Genomic DNA, 17,571 nt, shown 5'->3' with positions numbered 1-17,571 from the left:
ACACTGTTTTTAGCTCTACCCTGCGGTGCTAAATCTGTGCACACTATCCTCCCCATCTAATCGAAATATTTTAGTATTGGCGGAGATGCTCACGCCCAGCGACTGCCAGTGTGGCCACGCGCACGGCGACGAGCCTGAGACGGACGAGAACGACGAGGAGCAGGACCAGGTATGCGGTAGCACCTCCAGCACCCCTTCAATTCGACGTCTCTCTAACGTAATATTCGTTCTAACACGCAGCTGGCGCCGTCACTGGCATATCAACTATGGCATCCATGGCGGCTTATTGTCATGGTAACATACGCTCGACTAAGATTCTCATACATTATATTGCATTAGTGTACTTATGATGCTGTATTTGACATGGTAGAACCCGCTGCCCGTGCTCATTGTGTTCGTGATCGCCAACACCGTCTTCGTGACTGTCGGAGGCCTATTACGCCTGTTAGCACAGCTGCTGACTCTGCCAGGACTATTAGTGGCCCTTTTGCTGGCTCTAGTACTGGGGATTCGACGAGTGGCGTCTCTCATGGCCTACCCAGGCCAACTGAAGCTCGTCATCCGAGAAGGGGAAGCCAACTTCGCTCGGCTGACCAAACGCCGTCTCCAGATCTTCGCTGAGGCAGCTGCAGAGCTGGCGGCGGTGCTGGACCCCACTAGCAGCAACAAACCCATGCGGCTGCGCTTCCTACAGGTCCATCAAAACTTCACATTTGCTCTGGAGACGCTAATGCTGCCGGTGATGCAATCGCTGGAGATCGTGGAACGCGATGGCAATTTAGGGACGAACGGGGCAAAGCTGTTGAGGGTGTTACGGGAGATTGGGAAGGTGAACACGCAGAAACTGGCGGAACCCTGCTCAAAGTTGTGTTCGGCGTCCGAGAAGGCCTTTGAGATGCAAAGACTGAAGATGTTTGGAGAGGAGAAAGAGGAGCCGGTACCAGTGAAGACCGCGGAACCTGCGCGCAAGAAACTGTTCGGTGGTGCGTCAAAGCCAGTCCTGAAAAGATCAACGACGGTGGACTCGGCATCGCTAGAAGCAGAAGCGGCAGCCAAGGCCAAACCTGTTGATGCCGCGCACCCGCTGGTAACTTTTGCAGTGGCGGTACGTCGACTGCAGACTGCGATCTCGCTGATTGGCCGCCCGCAAACCGATGCACCTGCTGCTAGAAATGTGACCTGGATTGCGAAGGAACTCTGCCGCGGATCGACGCCCGAGGTCGACTATATTGCGACACTTGAAATGCTCCGCGCAGATATGACTGTGCGCTTTGTACGTAGTCGTCTTCATTTATGTCTGGACATGATGACTATTATTGTGTCTTCTTTCTTCAAGGCTGTCTGATAATTTCTGTTGTTGTGGGCGCTTGCATCTCTATAGAAAGCCGAACAGGTCTGGATTCTAGGTTACCAAGGCCACCAAGTCGATGCGATGCTAATGCCTCCTGCATCAAGTGGTCGCGACGCTGTCGACCGTCCCGTCGTCGTCTTGTGCAACCCAAACGGTGGCTTGTACGAGTTCCACCACCTGCAAATGGACTGGATCAAGTTCTACACTTCCGATCTAGACTGCCATGTGCTCGTGTACAATTACCGCGGGTATGGACGTTGTAAAGGTTCGCCATCGCCTGAAATGCACAACCTCGACGGGATTGCAATTGTAAACTATTTGAAGAGCGAACGTGGCATGAAGAAGATTGCAGTCCATGGTGAGTCCATTGGTGGACTGGTGGCAACTTACGTGGCTCGTAAGTCGCCCCATGTGAATGTCCTCATTGCAGATCGCACCTTCGCTACTGTTCCAGCGCTTGCTCAGCGGATGATTGCGAAATGGGCTGGGACCGTTGTGGACTGGGTTATGCGTTGGGAGACAAACAATGTGCAGAACTATCTGGAGGCAACCTGCGCAAAACTGCTGTGCTCGGACCCATGTGACGAGATCATTCTGGACGGAGCTTCTCTCAAGTCCGGTGTCGCGCTAAGTGTTGAATTGGGTGAGAAGACTTTCAGCCTTCCTCGCCAACGCGAAACTGATGGATCTCCAGTTTCTCCGTCGTCTGCGACAGGCTTCTTACGCAAGACGCGGGGACGGTGCGGCCCCCGTAGCATACGTCGTGTCAGTGAAGCAGCGAGTCGACCACAACTAGGAGAGCCATTGACAGAGACCATGGTGGCCCGCTTCAGTGAGGCCGTTTTATCTGTTGGTAGACGTGCATTTGAATACACGGCTCGCCGCGACAAGGGAGATGCTGAAGGTTACAGTAAAGGTCTCGAAGAAGCTGAAGGCTCAAGCAAGAAGACTGGACCTGCTACTGCTGCTGTTAGCTCGAGCCACGTTACAATTTCTGTTGACGATGCAGAAGCTTCGGCAACAACTGCAACGTGTGATGCAGACAACGAGCATCACCCAATGCTTTCGACCGATGCGACCGTTGCGCCTGCGCCAGTCACCACCTCGGCGGCTTTCCCTGATGAGCTTCTGGCTGTCGTTTGGATGCAGCTTGCGCGGCTAGACGGGTATTGCGGCCAGTGTCTCCTGCAGGCTGCAGAGAACGGGGGCTACGACAAGATCCGAGCCTGGACAGCTTCGCTTCTGACATGGGGTGGTCGTGTAGCTCCAGAACGCAGGACTGTGCGTTCGTTAGAGCCGTTTGACCGTGACGGGATCTTCATCGTGCCCACCACGGTTGCAGAGGTGCATGCCATGCTCCAGCACCTTGTAGAGCAGTATCCGCCGCTCAAGTTCGACTACGACATCGGCTTCCTGGTGCTCATGGTGGAGTATTTGCATGACGCACTCCAGCGGCGATGGCGTCACTTGGATAGCACGAAAACGAACGAGTCTGATTCCAAAAGTGATACGGAGCAAGCCACTAACAAAGGCGATGGCAAAACAGCAACTCCACCAGCAGAGCAGAGCAAGGGAGCGCCGTCTTTGGTGATAAATACTGGGGATCCGAAGCTCGGTTGCTTGCTGCCTCTGCATTGTGGCCACAACAAAAACTACGAAGACGCAGAAAAGCAGGCACTCGTAGTCTTCCTGCGGCAAGCAGGCTTCGTCACCTCCAAATAGATAGACATCCATATACTTGCACTTCAAAGTACTACAGAAATGCATTGCAAGGTTTACGATCTTTGAAGAGGCGTATCTTGTCACGATTGACACGCATCGCACTTGTCAACCGGAGATCAACATGGGAACTTGGAAGTTGCTCTGCTGTTTAGCTAGCTGCATCACGCTCGTTACTGCATCTGCGAAACAACCAACGCTGCCAACAGGTACAGCGAGATTGAGGAGCGGGAGCTGTCATATTATGATTGACTTAACTTTTGATACTGGAATGTGTGAGCAGCTCAATGCGTTACCAAGGTACCAACAGCGCCCGATTCTCAGGGGATGGAGTCAATCTCCTTTAACTGCCAACTGGCGGCGCTCGGAGCATATCTGCCGAAGGAGAGCGAGGACGTTAAAGTGGTGCTTGCACCGGGTGGCGAAATGCTGGCCTGCTCGCCGTTTGTCGCTATGCGTGACCGTGAAGTGAATTTGGACGGAGCAGCAGTGGTAGTTCGGCGTGGGGAATGCTCATTCCTGGAGAAACTGACGCATGTGGCTGCGACTGGAGCCGCTTTCATGATTCTTGTGAATTCGGAGGAAGCTCTGATCGCCCTCAGCAGTCTCGAGTACGAACGTAACACTACCGCTTCGGTCTCTGTGACGCTAAGCGATGGTGAGCGACTGATTCAGCTGGTGAAGGATTCTCAGCGCCAGCAAGTTGCTTCTACCGGAACTTTGACTGCGATTAGACTACGTGTAAGTCCTCCGGTGGGTCTGGTTGGCCAAGCGCATGAGAGACTCCAGTTTTTGGTGGACATTAATGCGCCTGTGGCGGTGTATGAAGAGTATCTGGATGCCGCCGAGCAGCTGGAGCCTCTTGTGGGGACACTGGATGAGCTATTGGCGGGGATCTTGACAGAAGGATTCAACCAACAGTACGATGACACAAAGCTGGCGGAGCTGGTGGAATTCTTCTCCTGGTGCGCACGGCAGCTTTCAAAGTGGGGATTTGCGAGCCAGGCAGCGCTCCACGCTTCTGTTGCTGCTGCAGTCTTGCAACTTCAGTTGTTAGCTAACGACGCAAAGGCTTCTACTGGCGAGGAGCAACGTGTGATCCAGGCAGCGACACGCAAGTTAACCGAGTGTGGTTACTACTCGCACAGTGCTTTCCTACTCCAGCGACTAGTGGAGACCTCACAAGGTCGAGCTGGTAAGTCTGTGCAATGCCAATTATCATTTCTGCAATTTCTTCAAGGGGACCTGGTGGAAAGCCTCTCACTGGCGACGACGTGTGCACCTTCTGAGCTTGGTGACAACGGCCAGAGCTTACAGGTGGCACAAGACGCTTTCCTCCGACTAGCAAGACGGATGAGATCGGATCACGATCACGAATGCTTGGAGGTCGCGGCAGGATCGATCAACGACACGAACCTTGCATTGGCATGCTGCTACCTAGTGGGAAACGCAGTGGAGTCACCGTCACGTGAGTTTAGCAGCAAATTTACGAAAGAGCTTTTTGATACTCTGGTAATGATGGGCGTCTTCCTGGACGAGCTGGGTCCGTTTGACGAGTCTCTTCGATTCTTCAGCTACGCTTCACGGTTGTGTGAGGGCGACAGAATAACGCTCGAGGTAGGAACAGCCGCGCACTATAAAGCTACCGTGTTGGGTCTGACGAAATGTGTTTGTACTGCAATGAAGGTTCGACAGCTTCTAGCCGTACCAGTCGTCTTCTCCTCTCGAAACGATATGGACATGTTTGTCTCGGAACTAACGACCAAACTGCATACCTTCACCGAAACACACAAACGAAACCAGAGACTGGAAGAGCGAGTGATCTCTCCGCTGGGAAATGCAAACACAGCAGCGTTTAGTGAGCCGAGGTCAACATTACGGCCCGAAGCTGCGGCTTATCTTCGGTACACCATCACGCCTCCGACCATGTTTATCGGCTACCAGGTACGACCCGTTACTGCCGGGATACTAGCGTTTACATTACTCTGTGCTGATCGTTATCGTGATAAACGCAGGGAATCAATGTCCTGCCTATTCAGCGAGCTGTCAACGAGCTTCGGTCAACTGTTTACCCGAGCCTCTCTTCTTCTTTCAACCCCAAGCCTGTACGGAGTTCGCCCAGTGGTGCTCCCAAGCTCCGGCGAGTTGGGTTTATCTCGACGTGGTTTCGGGCACATTCGGTGGGCAAGCTGCTGCTCAGTGTCATAGAGAACCTGGATCGAGCCAAGTTTCATGTCGCCATCTACCGGTGCATGCACTTCCTTCGTGATTCTGACGAGATAACCCAAGGGTTCAAGCGGACGGCGGATGACTACGTAGAGCTCCCCGAGAGTCAAGATGCTGCCGTACAGTTTCTTCGACAAGCGCAACTTGACGTGGCCGTATTCCCAGAACTCGGCATGGACGAGTGGACAGTCTTATTATCGCACCACCGCGTGGCTCCCATCCAGTGCGTTTTCTGGGGCCACCCGATCACCACTGGCAACCCACAGATCGACTACTTCATTTCCTCGGAGCATTTTGTCTCCAAACATTTCGATGAGCCGGTAGAGGAGCCCAACATCCTGAACCAGCTATCGGGGTACCGTCGGGCGTCATTCTCAGAGCAAATTGTGCTGTTTCGTGGCCTCAGCACGGCTTTCACCGAGCCCAAACCACTCACAGCAGAATCAAAGGACATATCTCGGTCAAGGCTACACTTGCCTCCCAACCGAAGGCTTTACGTGTGTCCGCAGGTGAGTGCACTGTAGTTTCACGAGAGAAAATTCGTGAGCTAACACCATTTGTGTGCAGACGTTGATGAAACTTCACCCAGCATTTGATGAGGCGTTGGCGGGAGTCTTAGAGCTTGATGATAAAGCAACTATCGTGCTGCTTGCTTCGGATACCCAAGTCGTCTGGATGGAAAAGCTGCGTCGGAGGTTCAGGAAGCGTTTTGGTCGGGTACGGGCCTCATTTCAGTTGTGTTGCTTCAGCTCATTTTATTTAATGGAGGAATGTCTGTCTTTAAAATGCAGGCCCATCGGCGAGTGCTGTTCTTACCAACGTTACCATTCCCCGAGTTTCAAGCACTGCTGTCCCTTGCTGACGTCCTCCTTGATCCGTTCCCATTCGGTGGTGGAGTTACAACGCTCGACGCGCTTCATTTGGGCATGTAAGTCCGCCGATGTTCCAGTGAATTGTTTTTTCCCTCGATTAATGGAGGGTTGCTGTGTGTCCATGGATACAGCCCCGTGGTGACGCTGCCTGCTGCACAGAGTGTCGTACATCTCGCTGCCGGATTTTTGCGTTATATGAACGCCTCCGACTGTATCGCGGATTCGCTGGATGAGTATATTCAACTAGCGGTAAATATCGCCACGGATCACGAGGATATCCGACAGCGTTTGCTGGCACATCGTAGCGATATTTATCAAGACCGAAGCACTATCGAGGACTGGAACACGTTCCTAGGAGGTGTAACTCGAAGAGAGAAGCAATTGACTTCGCCTCCGTAGCATCAATTTCAGACGAGGGCCTCGCTGTAATGCATCCGAATACGAAGTACTAGGAACGCTTCACTAAGCGTTAGTTGGCAGCATTGATGAGGAAGACAAATACACAGACCTTGCTTTCCAACAGATCAAGTTACTATGCACCTCCTACAGCGTCATTCTAGAAATCACGGTCATTCTAGCAAGCAGCTACTGCCAGCCATGATAGGCATCTCAAAGTTTTCGATCGCTCTATCAATCGTCGCCAGAACTGCCTCCGCGCAAACGGAACCTTGGAAACAGTAGAATACGTGTACAAGAATTTCGCGTCGGCGCTACTTTAACCCCTTGGTTCCCGACGTCGTAACTTCAGACATAGCGTTTTTGTTATGTCATAACTTACGACATTGAAGAGGAAACAATAGAAATTGGCTCGGTCAATACTTTATTCAAGTCATTTCAAAAGTATAAGACCAAAGAGGCATTTGAGAAAAACCAACTACGTTACATAGCCTGCAAAAGATCAAAGTTGGGATCTGCGTGCCGCTCGTCCGCAGCCTTTCATTTCAGAATCTGCCGGATGGCGCGCATCCGGTCTAGCCAGCGCAGGAAGAGTGCTACCGCCGCTGCAGTTGCCCGCGATCTCGACTTCCCACACTTCTGGCGGCAACTGCGGGCGGCGGGGTGGACGTACAAAAAGCCGACCGGCCTCGCTACGGAAGGGAGGTACGTTTATCTAATGTACGAATGTGCTATGTCGCTCTAGACTAATGTAACTTGTGGGGATGCTATAGATATGCTACCCCCGATGGCAATGGGGTATTCGTGGGTGAAACCGCGGTTGTTGCGTATGCGCTGGAGTACGGGCTGATGGACGAGGTCGGCGACGTTGCAGGCCAGGCTGCTGGCGCAGAAGCAGCGCGCACAACAGCCCCGACAGCGGCTACAAGCACAGCTGCAGACGTGGGCACGGCAGCAGAGACGGGTTCGGCGGTGGCCACTGCCTCGGTGGCCTCTACTGAGACCGTGGTGAATACTGGCACTGTGGGGGACACCGGAATGGCGGACACGGACACTGCAGGTCCGGCGACGGACGTGGGCGCTGCGAGGGCAGTGATGAACACGGGCGCCGTGAGGGCGGTGGTGGACACGGGCGCTGCGAGGCCGGTGGTGGTGGACACGCGAGCTTCGAGTCCGGTGGTGGGTGCGTCGCAGATCGACACCACCGTCGGACTCTCTCAAGGTACTCTGGACCATCTCTTCGGATCACCGAACGACTCTGAGGACGAGCTGTCCCAGGCAGCGGTGCCCCACGCGCTGGGGTTGTCACCTCACCAATTCGAAGCCGATACATCGCAGAGAGAAGCTGCGATGAACCTGCATCTGTTGTCGGAGGCTAGCGGCCTAGAGAGCGGAGCCGATGACGATCAAGAACGGCAGCGGCCTGCTACACCACCTCGGACGCTTCGTCCTCGTGTTGTGAAGAAGGACGTAAACTTCATTCCGGAGGACGAGGACGAGAAGGAGTACGAGAGCATGGAGTCTGGCAACGAGAGTGATGGAGAAGGCAGCAGAGATTACGACTTCGAGGAGGAGCCTGCGCGCGATGTGGTGAGTGATGAGGACGTGCTGTCGGAGGCTGATGCTGAGCGGATGGATGAAGCCTTCATCAGGTCGCTCATGATTGGAAACACGAGTGTAACGAGCCAAGAGAAGAAGCAGCGCGAGGACGCACTGCGAGCGACGCAGTGGACGCCGGTGGTGTCGTCCGACTTCGAGGTGGACACGCCCGAGTACCCCGGGTTGGGCGAACATATGGCTCTGCCTGTCGCTGAGCTGCGGGCTGTTGCGTCTTCGCCGCTACAGACGTTCCTGTACTTCATGCCCAAGTCGCTGTGGGTGATGATCGCCGATGAAACCAACCGGTACTCGCTGCAGCAGCTTGACCAACGCGCCAAGGGTATCCAGACCAAGCAGCATAGGCGACGGAGAGAGTCGCTGAAGCAGATTCGCCGCCGGCTCAAGCTGAAGCACGAATACAAGCCGCACGAGATCCTAAACGTGATCGGGCTCCTCGTCGCGAGGATGCTATGCCCCCAGAAGCGTCGCTTTTCCGACCACTGGTCGATGGTCGAGGACGGCGCCATCCCTGCCGGCAACTTTGGACGCTTCATGGGGCGCAACCGGTGCCAGGACATCCTGAGGGACCTGCACTTCGTGGACAATGAGGCACCGAGGACGCGCGACAAGTTGTGGAAGCTGCGCCCGATCATTGACAAGCTTCAGCAGCGCTTCCTGGAAGGATGGTCCCTTCCGGCGGTGATTTCTTTCGACGAGGGTGTCTTGCCGTCCACTTCTCGCCGGAACACCACCCGAATGTTCATGCCAGACAAGCCGCATCGATACGGGTCCAAGATGTTTATGACGTGTGACTCGCGCACGTCGTATTGCCACAGGTACTTTGGTTTTTTTGTGTGTTTTCTCAAGTCGTAAGTTACGACATACACGTACACTTTTGACCGGATATGTCGTATCTGCATAGATTTGAGCTTTATGCTGGCAAGCGCCAAGCTGGCACTGCTGGTGATGCCGCATTTGACCACAAGACGGGTGCTGCAGCAGTCGTCCGCAACCTGAAAGTTCTGTTCGCGGCGAAGGCGCGTTACCAGTGGCACACCGTCGTGGTTGACCGGTACTACTCGTCAGTCCTGCTCGCAATCGAGCTGCTTAGCATGGGCGTGTACGTGATCGGCACGATCATGACAAACCGGCTTGGGTACGATCAGCGCATCGTAGACAAACGCCAGTCCCGCCCTTCAGGCATTCCCAGGGGCACGTTCACATTCTCCAGATCGGTCGCGGTCCCTGCCATGGTAGCATTCCATTGGTGGGACCGCAAGCCTGTGCACTACTTGTGCACAGGCTCGGCAATGAGAGAGTCGAGCGTCGGCAGAAACATCAAGTGTGTCGGGCAGATCAGTGTGCCATGCCCAAGTGCAGTCTCGGACTACCAGCGCTGGATGGGCGGAGTTGATGTGCACGATCAACTCCGCCTACAACGTTTCTCTCTTCAGACTTCTACCAAGTTCAAAAAGTACTACAGGAGCCTGTTTCTAGGCTTTGTCGACATGGCGCTGGTGAACTCTTTCCTCACGCACAAAGAGACAGCAAAGATTGAGGGGACGCCATGCCTGAAGCGCGGGGAGTGGCTTGGACAGCTCCAGAACCAGCTCTTGCAACTCAAGGCTCATGACTTCGTCGGAGTTGTGGCTACTCCGACGGTGGATACGCAGAGACGCACACGAACGCGCACCCGCCATACGCACGCGCCGGAGCAGAGCGACGACTGGGTCACTGTTAGTGGAGTCCAGAAGCGCAGACAGCGCTCTTGCAAGGTGTGCGCACTGCTGCGGTCGAGCACGTCCAAGAAGTCGTTCCAGACGACATGGTTCTGCGAGCGGTGCTCCGTGGACGATGCCAAGTGCTGGCTCTGCAACAAGATTCGCCATGAGTACAGGGGTGTGATGAAGACCTGCTATGAGATATGGCATGAAGACTTTGATGCCGGTGAGGCCATCCCTACGCACCTTGGGAAGCGAGTGGTCTTGCGCCGCCCCGCCCAGAAAGCTGGCGCGCGTAAGAAGACACGCCGCGAGCTTCAGCTTCGTGCGCGTGACGAAAGTAAGAGCGGCAATGGCGAAGAGAGCGAGGATGAGTAGTGAGCGTGTCACTTGATGAGTGATGCTGCTGGAGGTTCATAAAATGCATACTTCTTCATTCAATGCACCTTCTTTCTTTGCTTGTCTGGCTGGGCTGGATTATCTGTGCACAGTGTTTATCATGAGATTTGAGCTGCAGTAGTAAGTTACGACATTCGTCGGTGCCCTTGACAGCTAAAAGATGTATAACTTACGACATTGAGCTGAAAACCTCTCGAAACTTTATGCACCTAGCCCCACGCGGTTTTTACACCACATACAAATGCACTGGTACATGAATTCGTCGTAAGATATGACATTCGCTTACGTGTTCCGGGGCCTTTTTTTCGGGAACCAAGGGGTTAAGAGGGGACCTCGACGACAGATTCGTCAACGCTTGCCGAGTTGCCTTCAACGAGTTATAGCCGCGCAGACACGTCCGTTGAGTAAACGCTGTCCATCCGATTGCCGAGCAAGGCAACTTCAACTTTACGAATCGGTTTTGGAATTTGCAAAAGGACGGGTAAAACTGAAGCGGATAGGTGATACCTCTCATAAGTACAATCCTGCCTGCAGAGCCACCCGCAAGAGTTAGAGTTCTTGGTTGCTACACACAAGAACGAACGCTGGCTTGCATCGAGCCGAGCTTGCAGCCGTCGGTGTTTAACGCACAGGTGACGCGATCCCTCGAACATGTATACGTCAAATGAACGCATAGAGACGCACTGCAACCTGCCCAATCGTATAATCAGTACATCCAATTCGTCGGTCTATCATCTATCCAGATCACTTTGCTGTTAAACATGCTCTAGATATTTAAATGGTATCTATACCATTATATCATTATACGCAGTCAACTGCACCATCAAAATCCGGCACATCGCATTTCACCAATCCGCGAAAGTCGTCGGTCATTGTTCAATCTGCCGACTACCCCAGTGCACTGCATCACGACCCTCTATGGCAATGGAACTCAAGGACTTGGCCCCGCTGCTACTCAAGACGGAACGCGCCAATGGCGATATCAACCCATCCGTGCTCACCGACGTGTTGCGAGGCGGCAAAGCAGCCAACGCCCACCGCAAGGAGCTGCTGGAGGTCATCGAGCGCCACCCGGTGCTCTCGGACCGCGACATGATGTACCGCAACCACGACGAACGGTACAACTTCGGCATCAAGAAGGCCTTCAACTATATCAAGTTGCTGCAGGACGGGGGCTACTCGGATCCTGTGGACCAGCAGATCCTGTACGCCGCCATGGGGGAGCCCACGGCCATTGAGGTGCACCGCACCATGTTCGTGCCGACGCTGGAGAACCAGGGAGACGACGAACAACGCGCCAAGTGGCTACCATTGGCCAGGAACTTCAAGATCTTGGGAGCCTATGCCCAGACGGAGCTGGGCCACGGGTCCAATGTGCAGGGTATTGAGACCGTCGCCACGTACGACAAAGCCACCCAAGAGTTCGTCATTGACTCGCCCACGCTGACGAGTCGCAAGTGGTGGCCTGGCGGACTGGGCAAGACGGCCAACCATGCCATGGTACATGCGAGACTGTTCCTGGACGGGGAGGACGTGGGTGTGCAAGCGTTCTTGGTGCAGATTCGGTCGATGGAGGACCATGAGCCTCTGCCGGGGATTGAAGTGGGTGATATCGGCCCAAAAGTTGGCTTCAACGGCGTGGACAATGGCTACTGTGCATTCCACAAGATTCGCGTTCCTCGTGAAAACATGATGATGAGGTATGCGAAGGTGCTGCCGAATGGGACGTTCGTGAAACCCAAGAGTGACAAGCTCGTGTACTTGACCATGGTGCAGATCCGCGCGTACTTGATCCGATCGCTCGGACAAGGGATGGGGATGGCCACGACCATTACGACTCGCTTCAGTGCGGCGCGTGTGCAAGGTCGCAAGGCTCCGGGTGCGACGAAAGGCGAGTTCCAGGTGCTGGACTACCAGAACCAGCAGCACGTGCTGTTCCCGTATATTGCCATCTCGTACGCTGGTTTCTTCGCCGGTACGGGGCTCATTGGCATGCACGACTCTGCGCTGGCCATTGTCAAGAGTGGCGATCCGTCGTTCGGCTCCAAGCTCGCGGATCTGCACGCCGTGTGCTCTGGACTGAAGGCGTGGCTGGCAAACCATGTCAGCGACGGCATCGAGAACTGCCGTCGCCTGTGTGGTGGGCACGGATTCACACACTCGAGCAACCTTGGTCACTTGTTTGCGGAGACGGTTGGTGCCTGCACGTACGAAGGCACGTTTGATGTGCTGGTGAACCAGCACGGACGCTACCTGTTGAAGGCCCTTTCGAGCGGGAGCCACCTCCCAGACAGCCCAACGGCGTTCCTTGCAGACGCGAAGTCACACGCCAACCCGAACCTTCGCTGCAAGGCGCAAAAGCCCGAGGACTTTGCCACCCTGACACTACTGCTGGAGGCTTTCCGTGTGCGTGCTAGCCGTGCGGTGTTGACTCTGGCGGCTGAGATGAAGACCGCCAAGAACAACGCCAACGCCTGCATGGTGCAGATTACACGTGCGTCTACTGCCCACGCGGAGCTTCTTCTCGTTGAGGCGTTCGTGACCGGCCTGAACTCGATCCCCTCGGGCAAGGAGCGCCAGGCTGTGGCCCACCTGTGCGAGCTCTTTGGTGTCTGGCTGATCACCAAGACCCTGGGCGACTTCCGTGAGGACGACTACATTTCTTCCAAGCAGGCTGCCATGGCTCGTCGGCAGCTCGTGAGCCTGCTGCCCGTCATTCGCAAGAACTGCGTGCTCCTTACGGACGCCTGGGACTTCACGGACTTTGAGCTGAACTCGACCATCGGCCGCTATGACGGCGATATTTACCGCGCCTTGGTGCGTCGTGCTGCTGACGAGCCGCTGAACAAGACGCAGGTGCCCGAGTGCTACGAGCAGTTCCTCAAGCCGCTTTTGCAGTCGACCCTGTAAGATGGTTGGATAGTGTATGGAGTAAGTCTTAACAACGGAATGAAATGGAAAACTGATCGTGATCAAATGAAAAGCGTGAAACGCACGTATATTTAGTGCTATCGACCTCCTATATTTAGTGCTATCAACCTCCTACCACGGCATGCGGCATGAAACTCAAAACCTTAGCTGCCGGCCAACTTTGAGCGGACATCAACGCAGTGCGTCCGTGTTTCTGATTGTTATTGGGAATTTTGCTCTCACGAAACAGGGTATTGTTGTTCGATATATATGTACTACATAGTATGCCTGGATTCTGCTGTGAGTAGTTTGAGCTGAGTGAAATTCGTGCTCAAGTCACGAATCAATAGTATTGATTCAATACATGCACAATTTGCGTTGAGAGTGATGCCCGACGGTTACCCGATTGATTGTTGTCAACAGTAAGGACGTTGCAAGAGTTGAAGCTTCTCATGCCAGATTAAAACATTAGGGCAAACAAGTGATGCAGCGAATATGCTTATATTGGTGTACTTCTGGCAATATGCAGGGAAATTCTCATAAAAAGAGTTCTCCCTAGAATCACGGACCGCACGACTCGGAGATACCAGAGGCGTAAATCTGTACCCAATAGTGCTTGCTGGACGTGTTGTCGTTGTACACGTACGCCGCTCCGGCCATCGTGAACGACTTGTCGAGAATTCTGTCGCGACCCACGTTCTTCATCCACCAGTCCACCACATCGTCCGCGTTTGCATTTCCGGAGTCAATGTTCTCGGCCATGTGCTGGCACTTAAAGCCGGCGTCGCTGACACGAGACTCGGGAGTCGAGTTGTCGGTGCCGTAGACGGACATGTAGTCCGACCTCGACTGGTCCTTGGCATGACGCTGCGCTGCAGCCTGCAGCTTCTTGTTCGAGCAGAGTGACGGTAGTCCGTGGGCGGCGCGCTCCTTGTTGACTCGGGCCAGAATGGCGGACGCGTACTGGTTCGTCTGCGTGTAGGTGGCTGCTGCCATGTCGCTCAAGTCGCGGTGGTTCTGGCGGAGGCTGGTGGCGTTAGAGACACTGCTGGACACGGCAACGAGCGCGAGCAGGAGAGCGATAGAGGATTTCATGGTGGACATCATGACTTGCTTGGTTTGATAGGAAGATGGTAAATCGAAGAATGAACTTGTCTGGATGGAGAATGGGACCTGTTAAACAAAACATCGGAAGAGGACGGCGCTTGTTCGGACAAGCTCCGACGCCACGAGATAAATGCAGTTGGTAATAGTTGTCTCTGCTTGCCGTAAGAACGTAGCATTTTCTCCGCTTTTAATAATCGAGATAAACTGCCGGATGGTAGAATAGGCACTAACGTCTGTCACGAAGGCTTCTCCTCCACAGACTCGGCGACCCAGACAACATGCAGCAGGAGCCTGCTATTAATAGTAACCCTTTTGCATATGTGGTTGATTATGATATGCTTGTATCGGTTTAACCAAGACCAATAGGTGCTCCATGAAGGGCTCACTTTACTAGCAACATTGCAATTTGGTAAGCTTAGCAGCAGCAACTCGGGGTCATGTTGAAGTCTCACCGATGACGTCAAACGAAGTACAAAGTATTTGTTTGTGAAATTCGATACTACCTGTATAAATAGAAGTATTAATAGCATGAAATATTACGTTATCCCACAGGTCACTAAAAATTGGAGCGGGATCTGTATGTTTCCAGCGTTACATACATAGCACCCCATGAATAGAATTCATAGTGTATGTCAATTTGCCACGGAATCTCAACAATCCATAGCTGTTCCATGCATCACATTCCTATCTGATCGCATGGAGCTCAAGGATCTGGCCCCGTTGCTGCTCAAGAAGGAGCGCGCCAATGGCGACATCGACCCCGCAGTGCTCACCGACGTCTTACACGATGGAAAACCCGCCAACGACCGTCGCAAGCAGCTCGTGGCCATGATCGAGCAGCACCCAGTACTCTCGGACCGCGACATGATGTTCCGCAACCACACAGAGCGCTACACGTTTGGACTGAAGAAAGTCTCGCACTTTGTGCAATTTCTAAAGGACCGAAACATCGTCGACAGAGACGAGCAGGATATAATGTACGACACATTGGGGGAACCTCTGGGCATTGATGTGCACAACTCCATGTTCGTGCCGACACTGGAGAACCAGGGAGACGACGAACAACGCGCCAAATGGCTGCCGTTGGCCAAGAGCTACAAGATCTTGGGAGCCTATGCCCAGACGGAGCTGGGCCACGGGTCCAATGTGCAGGGCATTGAGACCGTCGCCACGTACGACAAAGCCACCCAAGAATTCGTCATTGACTCGCCCACGCTGACGAGTCGCAAGTGGTGGCCTGGCGGCCTGGGCAAGACGGCCAACCATGCCATTGTGCATGCGAGACTGTTCCTGGACGGGGAGGACGTGGGTGTGCAAGCGTTCTTGGTGCAGATTCGGTCGATGGAGGACCATGAGCCTCTGCCGGGGATTGAAGTGGGTGATATCGGCCCAAAAGTTGGCTTCAACGGCGTGGACAATGGCTACTGTGCATTCCACAAGATTCGCATTCCTCGTGAGAACATGATGATGAGGTATGCGAAGGTGCTACCGAATGGGACGTTCGTGAAACCCAAGAGTGATAAGCTCGTGTACTTGACCATGGTGCAGATCCGCGCTAGCTTGGTGGAGAGTTTCGCACTGACTATGGCTAAAGCAGCTACAATCACGACGCGCTTCAGTTCTGCTCGGATCCAAGGGCGTACTCTTAATAACAAGGGCGAATTTCAGGTTCTCCACTACCAGAACCAGCAGCACAAACTTTTCCCGTTCATCGCAATCTCATACGCTGCCAAATTTGCAGCTCGTGACATGATGGCTCGCCACAATGCAGCCGTTGGGATCGTGAAGAGCGGCAACGCTGGGTTTGGTGCAAAGTTAGCTGCGTTGCATGCGGTGTCCTCGGGACTCAAGGCGTGGCTGGCCGAGAGGGTCAGTGATGGTGTCGAGTCATGCCGTCGTTTGTGTGGAGGCCACGGCTTCACGCAGTCAGCGAACCTGGCGCACCTTTTTGCTGAAATCGTGGGTGCCAACACGTTTGAGGGCACGTTTGACGTGTTGGTGCAGCAACACGCTCGATACCTCCTCAAGACGCTAGCTGGAGCAAAAACCCTCGACGACAGCGAGCCGGCTACCCGTTTCTTGTCCAAGATCAAGCTGTTCGCCGATCCGAAGTTGCGATGCTCTGGTCAGACCCCTGAGGCCTTCGGGGACCTGAACCTCTTGGTCGAGGCTTTCGAGGTGCGCGCTACACGTATTTTGCTAGCCCTTGCACGCCAGATGAAGGCCAGAAAGAATGACGGTAACGCGTGTATGGTGCTGATGTCGCGGGTGTCCAACGCGCACGCAGAGCTCATACTACTTGAAGCGCTGGCAAATGGTATCAGCACTATCCCAACCGGCCCGGAACAGCGATCGGTGGCTCAGTTGTGCTCGCTCTTCGGTGTGTGGCTCATCACCAACTCAATTGGAGACTTCCGCCAGCACGACTACCTCTCCTCGAGCCAAGTCGACCTTGTTCGTGAACAGGTGGTGCGTCTGCTGCCGATCATCCGCAAGAACTGCGTGCTGCTGACGGATGCCTGGGACTTCAGCGACTTCGAGTTGAACTCGACGATCGGTCGCTACGACGGCGATATGTATCGTGCACTAGTGAGGCGTGCGGCCGATGAGCCGTTGAACAAGACCCAGGTCTCGGAAGGCTATGAGAAATACCTGAAGCCATTGATCCAGTCGGACTTGTAAGATTTGATTTCGGGAGTGTTGAATCGTACGAATGCGCCGGGTCTAGTGGCATTAGTGTCCATGCCCTGTGGTGCCCCACTTATAAACATTAATTGACGTGGATTGGTCAATATTTGGTCAAAAAATGGTCGTTGGATTATAAACAAATTGGTGGCGTTCGTTACACAAATCCTTGACCTGACCCAGAGCACAAGTTTCTTCCCTCTTATTGAGACCGGATCATGAACGGTGACCCACCTACAATGAGCGCTCGGAAGGTGCTTGACCAGTCCGCTGCGATTCAGGATAGTCGGTTCACGACCACGATGATCCTCGAAGGCTTCCAGTACACGAAAGCCTCGATCTCGAGTCGCAAGACCTCCTACCGATGCAGCTACTACCGGTCTGCAGGATGCAAAGGGAAGGTCGACCTGATCACCCGCACCAAGAAGTTCACCAACTTCATCGAACACACCTGCGAACGAGGAGATGATATTGAACTGCAAACTCCAGATCCGACTACCTCGGGTCAAAACTTGCTACCTGTATCCCACCTCGCTGCGGAGGTCACTGCAGCCCAAAATGTGTTCCAGCCACCGGTTTTCACGCC

The 17,571-nt window shown here is 54.0% G+C and overlaps 4 protein-coding genes across 4 annotated transcripts; all 4 read left to right on the top strand.

Annotated features, from left to right (window-relative positions):
- Positions 1–85: 85 nt before the first annotated feature.
- On the top strand, positions 86–3,073 carry KRP23_13077 (Protein ABHD16B; the record flags this gene model as incomplete). Its single annotated transcript, XM_067883744.1, has 4 exons — positions 86–169; positions 241–294; positions 371–1,273; positions 1,382–3,073. 4 exons carry the CDS (start codon positions 86–88, stop codon positions 3,071–3,073), a joined length of 2,733 nt encoding a protein of 910 aa, XP_067739161.1.
- A 121-nt stretch (positions 3,074–3,194) lies between these two features.
- KRP23_13076 (UDP-glucose:protein N-beta-glucosyltransferase) lies at positions 3,195–6,567 on the top strand (the record flags this gene model as incomplete). Its single annotated transcript, XM_067883743.1, has 7 exons — positions 3,195–3,279; positions 3,354–4,687; positions 4,757–5,014; positions 5,086–5,805; positions 5,864–6,013; positions 6,088–6,224; positions 6,300–6,567. The coding sequence occupies 7 exons, from the start codon at positions 3,195–3,197 to the stop codon at positions 6,565–6,567; spliced, it is 2,952 nt and encodes a 983-aa protein (XP_067739160.1).
- A 4,640-nt stretch (positions 6,568–11,207) lies between these two features.
- Positions 11,208–13,193, top strand: KRP23_13075 (Peroxisomal acyl-coenzyme A oxidase 1; the record flags this gene model as incomplete). The annotated part of the gene is made up of 2 exons (XM_067883741.1): positions 11,208–11,783; positions 12,060–13,193. The coding sequence occupies 2 exons, from the start codon at positions 11,208–11,210 to the stop codon at positions 13,191–13,193; spliced, it is 1,710 nt and encodes a 569-aa protein (XP_067739159.1).
- A 1,803-nt stretch (positions 13,194–14,996) lies between these two features.
- Positions 14,997–16,982, top strand: KRP23_13074 (Peroxisomal acyl-coenzyme A oxidase 1; the record flags this gene model as incomplete). The annotated part of the gene is made up of 1 exon (XM_067883740.1): positions 14,997–16,982. The coding sequence occupies one exon, from the start codon at positions 14,997–14,999 to the stop codon at positions 16,980–16,982; it is 1,986 nt and encodes a 661-aa protein (XP_067739158.1).
- Between the last annotated feature and the right edge of the window lie 589 nt (positions 16,983–17,571).

Source organism: Phytophthora ramorum, assembly GCF_020800215.1.
Source record: "Phytophthora ramorum isolate Pr-102 chromosome Unknown Phyram_PR-102_s0016, whole genome shotgun sequence".
NCBI classification, from domain to species: Eukaryota; Oomycota; class Peronosporomycetes; order Peronosporales; family Peronosporaceae; genus Phytophthora; species Phytophthora ramorum.
The sequence above is the reverse complement of the archived record's forward strand: the minus strand, read 5'-3'. Positions and strand labels throughout refer to the sequence as shown.